This window comes from Egretta garzetta, unplaced genomic scaffold, assembly GCF_000687185.1.
Source record: "Egretta garzetta isolate BGI_Z169 unplaced genomic scaffold, ASM68718v1 scaffold447, whole genome shotgun sequence".
In the NCBI taxonomy this organism is placed as follows: Eukaryota; Metazoa; Chordata; class Aves; order Pelecaniformes; family Ardeidae; genus Egretta; species Egretta garzetta.
In genome coordinates, this window is record NW_009260397.1 from 27821 (window position 1) to 37680 (window position 9860).

Here is a 9860-nt window from a genome sequence, read left to right on the forward strand (position 1 = left end):
CGGACCCCTGCCCGAGATGGGGTCCGTCCTCGCGCACCGCCGTCCCCCGGCTCCTGGGGGCTGGCGCTGGGGACGAGGGGCTTGACCTTGGGCTGCGTCTCCCCTTCCAGGGGAGTCTGGGACACGCGAGCAGTCGGGGGTGCTGGCCGCGTGGGATGGCCGCTGGGACGGGGGGTGTGTGGCGAAGCCGCGCACGGCAAGAGGAGCCCCTTTTCTAGACGTTTCTCTTGCTTTGCGATAAAAGGCACGGATGGTGGCCTCACCCAGGAACACGAGCGCTCTGACTTGAAGATGGTACAGTAGTTGCATCCGGGTATGAAAGCTACCCGCTGCGTAGAGAGCGTTTCCCAAGCTTTAACGTTGCTTTTTTGCCTCCTCTTTGTAGGGTAGCAAATTCTCAGTGCATTCCTTACCCAGTTGAGTACTGATGTAGCTTTAAACACTTAAGTTACAGTTGCAACTCGGCTCCTTTCAGAACAATGAAAAATACTTGTACTGACTTGTCTGTACTGATAAATAATAAAATTGCGGAGTGATCAAACTTACTACGTCTAGTCTTTTTTTTTTAAAAAACAAAGTATTCGTATAATCTGAATTTTAAGGGTAATGTTAATGCCGGTAAATGCCTAGCAGTGTCTTTCCTGCATCTGATTACAGTTGGTTTATTCTTGCTGATCTTTCCTTTGTGAACACCAGAAGACCCCAAGAGGAGTCAAGTGTGCCTTGAGAGTGCTGCTCTTTAAAGACACTAAAGATTTTTAGTTTGAAAGAGCAGCTTCAAATGGAGTTCACGTTTTTGTTGTAAGAATCAATTGGTTTAGACTCCTTCGGGGGGCTGTGATGTATGTTGCACCACTTAAACGAGGGCAGTAAAGAGAGACTTATTTTGCTGCTCACTTCACTTTTGCTATTTTGTCATAATAAATACTACAACCAATCCAGTTCTAAAGCAGCAACACTTCCGAGTATCTCAATATCAGAGGCACTAGACATTAGAATAAGCTGTATTTTAATTATATCACTAGAATTTTTGATACATATGTTGTAACAGCTCTGTTTACCTCTTGGATCTCTCAGTTGCTAATTCTAAAAGATGAAACGGAGAAACCACTAAAATCCACTGCTGCTCTAGAAGACTCTGGCTGTAGTTAGTAGATAGCTTTTTATTTTTCCAGATACTGCTGAACTAGAGTGTATGTATGGCTCTTTGAGCATATGTGAAACAAACAGAATACCGTTGCTGTGCTTCAGGAAATATGTAAATAAAGCACATGTAACTAGTGTGTATGTCCAGTTGTCTTTTTAAGCTGTCCTAATTCAATTTTCATTCATCTTGAGTCCCAGTGTTCTCATCTGTGATGCTCCTTTTGCTCTCACAGAAGCTGTATAATGATGAGCTTCTGTAACCGCGTGAGCTTGAGAACGCTGTGAGCTGTCTTGAACATTATAAAACATTATATTATAGATACTTTAAAAATACAAAAAGTAAAGCTGAATTTAAAAGGCAACAATTTCCTTATTTTAAGCTGTTAGTATACTGTTGTGTGCCTCTAATGTATCTAATCTATTGGTTACTTGGCTTTCACAGGTGTTCACTCTTAACATGGTAATTTCCAGAATGCTCTTCAGTGTTTGAAGTTGATTTTGTAGGTCTGAGCATAAGCTCTTAGGAAATGTTGTGTGGGCTGTCTGTTCTCACACAGCTAATGTTTCCTTCAATTTCAGTGACTGTAAATAAGAGCTATTAAGAGAACTTTTTATCCATACAGAATAATACTCAAATAATCTTCTTTCACTTTAGAGATGTTAGACTTCCTTCAACAGGAAGTCAGTGTTCTAACTTGGATATCTATTCTTAATGCAGGATATCTTGATTTGAAAAGTTACTTTTAAAAAAAAAAATCTCTGAATATAACAGAACTGATGTTTTTTAAAAGTGCTATATGAAAATGGTGTGCTTCCAGTATAAATAGAAATCTCAATGGTAAATACCAGTTCTGTATATTTACAACCGCACTTTTACAACACACACTATAGCCAACAGCCTGATAGTTACTCCTAAAACATAAAGTAACAAAGACTATTTTAGCAAAGGCATATATGCATTATTTTTGAGACTGCCACTGAAGGAAGAAAAAGTATGGCAAGACTGCCATTTCAGCTGTCAGCATAAAGCTGGAGTTAACACTTTTCAGTCTGATCGGTTCCTTCTTTTAAAGAAAAGCCAGATGAGGTAGTAGTTGTAGCTTAAATAAGGAAACTACTGCTCGATAATGCAATTTTTTGTTGCTGTTAAACTTTTTTTTTCTTGGAAGAATTCTAGTATTTTGGCTTACAATGTGTAGACAGGAGAGGAAAACGAAACTTTCATAGTTTGCTGTTATAAATTAATGAGTTTAGTTTACTTTTTTCCCATCTGAAATTATTTTAATAGAAAATACAATCATATGTAAATGTGCCTCTTCCAAGGGGTGTGGCATTCTCATTGCATTAAGTGCTGCTCCGGGATTCAAACTATTTGAAATAACCCTACACGGTAGGTAAAAAATTAATATTCAACACTGAGGAAAAATTTCCTTTTAGTGCAAGTGTTAAAGGTTCTCACTCGGTGGAACAAATACTCCAGCAGATTGAAAACACAGCATCAAGTACCTTTGGTTTTAGATCATTCCAGAAACAGTTAAACATTTTAGCTGTCTAAACCCATATATCAGACTATTAATCCTAATACGTAGTGCTCAGGAGCTTTATTAATTTATATTGCTTTTCAAGTATAGCTACATAGCAGATAGTCATCCTATGCTTTAGAACTGGCAAGATGAATCTGAGTTATGCGAGATGTATAATTTTAAAATTAGTCACGTAAAATACTACTAGTAGGGGTGAAATAAATTTAAGTCTTGGTATGATCTAGAATTTACGCAAAGTAGCTTGAGGTTCTAGTTTAATTTGTAGGCTCTATCTGTGTACATAAACGGACTTAAAAGTTTGGGTTGTTCCATATTTTTAGTATTGTATCACTGAGTTCTTCACATCAGTGTCTGGGTTTGGGTTAACAAAATACGCGTGTGAAGGAGGGGGGAATGAGATGCTTTTAATGTAAACAATATCCTCCCCTGCTGTGCAATGACTTCCTTACTGTGGTCTTATACAGTAAATCTAGCTATAGAACTTCCAATGTTTGACATAAAATGCTGAAGCCACATGAGGCAAGAAACTGATCTGGTTTAAATTCATTAGTCTGGTTTCTATTTGTTCAAAAATTATGGAGTGTATAACTTTGTATCAGGAGAGTTCTAATGATTAAACCTGACTTTATACTGGCTCAGGTACAGTCATTTTTGCAGCAGCTTGCCAAGAACTGGCTCTAGCTCTCTGACTTACATGCTCTGGCTAACAAAACATAAGTATAATCACATACATTTAATTAAGCCGAGTCAAATTCTACTAGGTAATCCAGCAGCGCATCATAGATCTGCTGTCAGTTGTGGAACTTTTCACTTTGGTGGGTTTTTCATGTGAAAATAACTCAACTTGCTGTGGCCTATGTGGGATCGCACAGCACGGATAAGTAATCTCTGAGCTGGTAACAGTACTGCCATGCTCATCAGCATGTATAGTAAGGAATTTCCAGGTTTTAGTCGGGATTCATTTGGACTGTATTCTTGTTACAAAAAGCAGACTGCTGTTATGAATGAAAACTGCTAGCAGATCATGGCCTGCATGTTCAGTTGCATCATCTGGCTCAAGACTGAAAATGACCCCACACTTAGGTGTGAGCGAGGTGTGTTTGCATAAGGAAAGCATAGAATAACACCTGCGTACATAAATCCCACTTTGAAGTCATACCGCAAATGGTTTTTCATCTTTTAAGTGCTGCTGTTTCCCATAACAGCCATTGGACTTGTTGCAGTCCAAGATCTTTTCTGTTAAGGAAAGACTATAGGTAGAATGGAAGATAGGAAGAAATAAATTACCTTCAGCATTTCAAGTTTTCTTTTTCCGTACATCATCCCTGCATGTGAAGAGAAATGTGTCTGGTTTTGTCTACATTGCTAATGTAGCTGAACTGGATAAAGTAGTAGATAGCTCCATAAAGGTTCCGTGTTTTCCTTTGAGTCTAGTTTCTTGTAATATAGCTGTGACACCAGGGAGGTAGATGTGATTTTTAGTTATATCTACATAGAGTATCAGCATTTTTTAGCTAGGATGGGGGATAATTTGCCATTTCTTCTCAGAAATCAGCAGCTTCAAAAAGAGAAGGAAATAAAAATGGGGAAGCACGTTGAAAGGTGACCCTAGAAAGGAATGAGCTTAGCTCTGAGCATTGGAAACTTTGGTCACAGAACAACTACTGCGAAACTACAGGTTTGTTAGGCTTGAGTTCCCGCGTTCCACATCAGATGCTGTTTTCTTTGAAACTGGTTATCAGTTTCTACGTTAAATTAACAGAATCTGCCAGGGAATATAAATTATGCCCTGGAATGACATGGCATTGATACTTGAACTGCACCTTATCTGAAAAAGTAATTTGCTTTGTGGTTCGAGGCTTGTGGCAGTGCTGTGTGTAGTCTTCCGGCTATAATGTGTTGTATTTGTTATGGCAACTGCTCACAAATGACTTAAGCCATTTTCAATGGCTTGGAAAAAAATAGAAGCTTTATTTTTTTATTGCAAGATTAATTCCTTTGATACAGTGCTAAAATGCCACTTTTGTAATTTTTAAAACAGATGAAATATGAATGTCCTGTTTTCTTCTAATTGGAAAGGCAGGAAACTTGAAGAAATAAAGGAAGAATAAGCTGCTTTCAAACTTTTCTCAGTTTAGCTTTTGGTGGTGGTCTTCAAGTGTACCAACTTTTTTTGAAACTAGTTGTACATTATGCTTGCTTTGTATAGCTTTCTTGTGGAATAGTAATGCTTTGCCATCTGACTGTTAGGGCTTGCATCTGGAAAGGCAGTATCCCTTTAGACAAAGGGATATACAGTTGACAAACATAATTTCTGCTCTCTTCTCCATAATTTTACAATTCAGTAATTTTTTTAGTTTGTCACTAATTGTTTGGAAAACACTTTTGAAAGTCATAGTTGACAGAGCAGATTTTTATTTGTATTTTTATGCAGTCTAAAAAGACTGTACTCATTACCAAAAACCCAGTTGAGATGGACTTGAGTTGATGGTAGTTGCTGATTCTCCAAGATAATGCCAGTAACTTTTGATACATCTTAAAGCTAGTAAACCTCTCCTAAGCATGTTGAATTAGCTTGTCTGTTAATTTTTCCTTTTTACTTTAAGGAACGGTTTCAAGGTGAATTTAAGTCAGTCTCAAGAATTAAATTATACAGCAGTCTAGTGATGACCTGGAATAGTCTCTTAATTAAGTCTCTCAATCTTACCTCTTAGATACTTTCATGTTTTGATTAAGAAGTTGACATTATTTTTCCACATATGAACAACTGTTCTGCAGTTAGTCCTGGGAGATGGCTTTTTTTCCTGGACTTTTTTTGTTGTGCTTTACATGAATGTATCTTTAGTATTCCCTGCTATTTCTCAGTCTTGCCTATCAGGGCAAGTTTTACTAGTCTGGTGCTTCTTGAGAGTTTCAGCAAACTTACTCAGCCCAAGCAGACACAACAGCTAAACCTTAACTGGCTAGTCTAAATACAGTATGAACATGCTTCCAAAAGGTACACTGCATTTTAAAGACTGTGCTGTAGACCTACTTTTAATACTGAATGTTGAGTAAAGACTGGCCAAGATAACCAGAGTTCGTGCTAGACTTTACAAGAGTCTTCCTCTGTTAATGTGATCTTCAGAAATTTCTGCAAATATGCTCTTTATCAATACTTGCATTGAATTTTTGTTGTGATTAGGGAGGGTTGGAAGGCTTTTCAAGTGCAGAATTGCAATGGCTCCTGTGCAAGTGGGCTTTATAATAACTTTTTCAGGCTGAGTGTTCTGATGTCTTTTCTACAATTAAAAATTAATAATGCCAGAAGAGAGACAATAGACTAGAAAAAAACTCGGAATACTCTTTCAAGGGTAGTGGTATTCCTCCAAGATTGTAGTTTGTCTCTTGTGACAAACTGGATGAAATTTGAAAACAGATTTATCTCCCCTTAAGTAAATAGACCAGCTATATAGCATAGTAAAAATTCAGGTTTTAGTACTCAAAATTTTTTGATGGTTCCCAGAAGATTTGTTATGTACTGTAAAATGCCATTTTGGTGTTTTGAATACACAGTAGACATCTGTCTCTAGAAGTTTATATTAGAAAGCTTAAGAAACCACCTTAAGGAGCTAGAAGAAGTAACAAGCTTTAGGATGACTGCCTATCTTCTTTTGGTTATTGAATACGTAAGTACCAGCATTTAGGAGGCTATTTAGTTTGAAGCAGAGGGAACGAGATGAATGTGAAGGTAGCAGTTAGCTGAGGGTGAAGAAAGCAGTGGTAAGTGGAGGATGAGGTGAAAAATGGAGGTGATGATGTATCAGGTGAAGACTTAGGGTAACGGTGGTTGTAGTCTTCTTGTAGCTTTAATTTATTCATCTGGAGTCTGGACTGCAAAGCTAAGAGGTGGTATTTCTGTTTCTATTTTCCTGTCCACTAAGTCTCATCCTCAGTTATTTTTCTCTTGTATGTTTTTCCATACTCAGTTTTTGGTTTTGTGGGTAATATAGCTCAGTAGTATATTAACAGATAGAGATTTTTTTTTTCCTGTTTTACCTTTGAATACTGTAAAGATAATGAAGATGGGGAGGGAGGGCACAGGAGAGGAAAGGATTTATTTGTGTGGTTAAATGATGTTTAGGTTTTAGCAAAACATTACCGACTCATTTAAATCAACCACTGTGTTTGAGAACTTGCAGTGAACTTCTAAGCAAAGTCCTCCAGCAGTGTAGGAATGACAAAGCGATTACTAACCTTTTTGGTGGATTTCTTTATTTTATTTTTGTAAAAGCGAATGCTGTCCTAATAGACTGTAGGGAACAAAAAGCTCTTAGCTGAGCCTTTGCATCTTGAGGGAGTTAATATAGGTGGGTCATAGTAGAGATTGTTGAGGAAAGGATTGTTGGGAAGATTTTGAGTGGAAGCTGTGAAGAAGACCAGGATGATGGCATTAGAGTTGATTCCTGTGCATTTCACCCTCTGTAGATTGTCTCTAGTTGTAATAGACCAGGCAGAGCAGTGTCTTTTGGGAGTTTGGGTTCCTGAGCTGTGGGTAAAAGGCATTTTGGAGATAAAACTAATTGACTTAGAATATTTTAAGAACAAAACCTAAATTTGGAAGTCAGCTCTCTCTTACTGTAGCAGTTATAATTCATATCAATTATTTTTTAGACTTTAAAAGATGCACATTTATTGGATAGTTCACTGGCTGCACCAGCAGTCTCAGAATAGTGTAAATATTTGACTTAATTGTTTGTAGTATGTGTATTATGCCCCTCAAGCAGTGTAAATATGCACATTTTTAAAGAAATAGTCAATGATTTTAGCAGTGTCTGAGCAAGGACAAGTTTATTTTCACACTAAAGTACATATCCTTAGAATTCTAGTGACTTCTTTTAATACAGCTAATGCAGTATGCTTAAAGTAATAAGAGTTAAATTTTTCACACTAATTCCTGTGAGCTTAATTTCATGTTTGTAAATTCACAAAAGTAGAACAATTTCAAGTGACTACAAGTCTGATACGTTTTGTTTCCTAAATTAACACAGCAAGCAAAATAGGCCTAAATATGGTATTAGAAGTATTAGCCTTCCTCTATCTCAGCTTTTTGTAGTAGGAATGTGGAGTTGATCATGGCTTTTTTTCTTGATTTCCTGTTCTGTTTCTATGCAGTTTCTTTTATGTCCCATCCCTGAAATTTGTCTGCAGCCACCAGTTAGCAGAAATCAGGATAACTTTTGTATTACATTGTATAATTGTTCACTAAGTGACTGAAAGATATTATGAAATGCTAATTCCATTTGTGCTATGCAGAGCTTAATCATAATGACGCAGCGCTTCCATCTCTGCTGTCAAAAGAAAGCAAGCAGCAGGGAAAAGAAATGCAAGAACTGCACCAGTTTCCAGTGTCTGTGCTGTGTTCCAGATTCATAAAACTGTTATTCTAGGTACATGTAAATTAATCTTTATGTGTAGTCTGCATAAGTACAGCAAAGACTTCCTAAAAATCCTGAGCTTCCTAAAAAAACCTTCTGAGAATGCTTCTCCATTACACAAGCCTGACTCACTTCTATTCAGTGAATGTGCTTTGCAATGGCTTCTAAATACCTATTCTATTACAACAGAACTGTGGGGTTTTCACGCTTTTAAGTCTTGACTGCAGAAACAGTTTTAAACTTTCAACATTACAAATTGACTCCTGTCTAGAAGGAATTTTGGGATCTAGAAGGAACTTTGAATCTTGTACTTCTTGATGGAAGTATTGAAAGGAAGTTTGCATGCTCTTCTCTAAGACATACCCTTTAAATTTGATCTTTGTATTTTCAGGTAACTGAGCTGAATGAGCCTCTCTCAAATGAGGATAGGAACCTGCTGTCGGTAGCCTACAAGAATGTAGTTGGAGCTAGACGATCTTCCTGGCGTGTCATCAGCAGCATAGAGCAGAAGACTATGGCAGATGGGAATGAGAAGAAGCTGGAGAAGGTGAAAGCCTATAGGGAGAAGATAGAAAAGGAGCTTGAGACAGTCTGCAATGATGTTTTGGCTCTCCTAGATAAATACTTGATCAAGAACTGCAATGACTTCCAGTATGAGAGCAAGGTCTTTTATCTGAAAATGAAAGGGGATTACTACCGCTATTTGGCAGAAGTTGCTGCTGGAGAGAAGAAGAACAGTGTTGTGGAAGCCTCAGAAGCTGCCTATAAAGAGGCTTTTGAAATCAGCAAAGAGCACATGCAGCCCACTCACCCAATTAGGCTTGGGCTGGCACTCAATTTCTCAGTCTTCTACTATGAAATCCAGAATGCTCCTGAGCAGGCCTGCCTTTTAGCCAAACAAGCCTTTGATGATGCCATAGCAGAGCTGGACACACTAAATGAGGATTCCTACAAGGACTCCACCCTCATCATGCAGTTACTTCGAGATAACCTCACTCTGTGGACGAGCGACCAGCAAGATGAAGAAGCAGGAGAGGGCAATAATTAAAAAGCTTTCCTCCGATCCCTCTTTCGTCCACCTCACCATCCCCATCATCACCAATATTTCCTTGCCACAGTCACACTAAATATCTAGTGCTAAGCATATCTGTATTGTACAGCTCTTCAGATCTGCTGTCCACTTTATCAAGAAGCAGTTTCAGATGAGTCTTCATGGGCATTGATGGATTGATTGGTCTATTGGCCCTATTTATCTTAGTTGCACTTGAGCAGTGCAGAAAGATGCATAGTAAATGAGGCGGGTTTAGTTTGGCTTTTGATTGGAAAATATGGGAAAGAATAATGGAAAATGATTGGAGATGATTAGATTCCAGTTAAAATTTTATCCATTTGAAATGAGCTGACAGTTCTGTTAAGCAGTACATTTTGTGCATGTAAAGTAAATTAGCCACCCCAGATTTTTTCAGTCAATGACAACAGTTAAGCTGATGTGAAATGACAACCCTGTTCATCAGTTTACAATAAACTCTTTGAAATGTGAGGTTTCAGTAGCAATTTGTTTTTTTGCCTCTAACTTATGTGCACAGTTTCTTTTAATGCAGTGCATCTACCTAAGAGTTTTGATACTTGTAACCTTTTGCAGTTGTTTTGAAGAATCATGAATTTATTTTTTGTAAACTCTTTGGCTGTTTAGTTGTCTGTGTATTCTGACAACACTATGTCAATATTAGCCCATGTTAAGATGGATGACTGA

At 37.8% G+C, this 9860-nt stretch overlaps 1 protein-coding gene across 1 annotated transcript in view; it reads left to right on the plus strand.

The window, feature by feature from the left end:
- The window catches only part of LOC104130133 (14-3-3 protein eta), a 12518-nt gene extending 3072 nt beyond the window's left edge, over positions 1-9446 (plus strand). Inside the window, exons 3-4 of the mRNA XM_009643141.2 lie at positions 111-294; positions 8499-9446. Coding sequence (XP_009641436.2) covers positions 111-294; positions 8499-9155 — 841 coding nt within the window. The 3' untranslated portion in view covers positions 9156-9446. The remainder of the gene's footprint in view (positions 1-110; positions 295-8498) is intronic.
- The last annotated feature ends 414 nt before the right edge of the window (positions 9447-9860 follow it).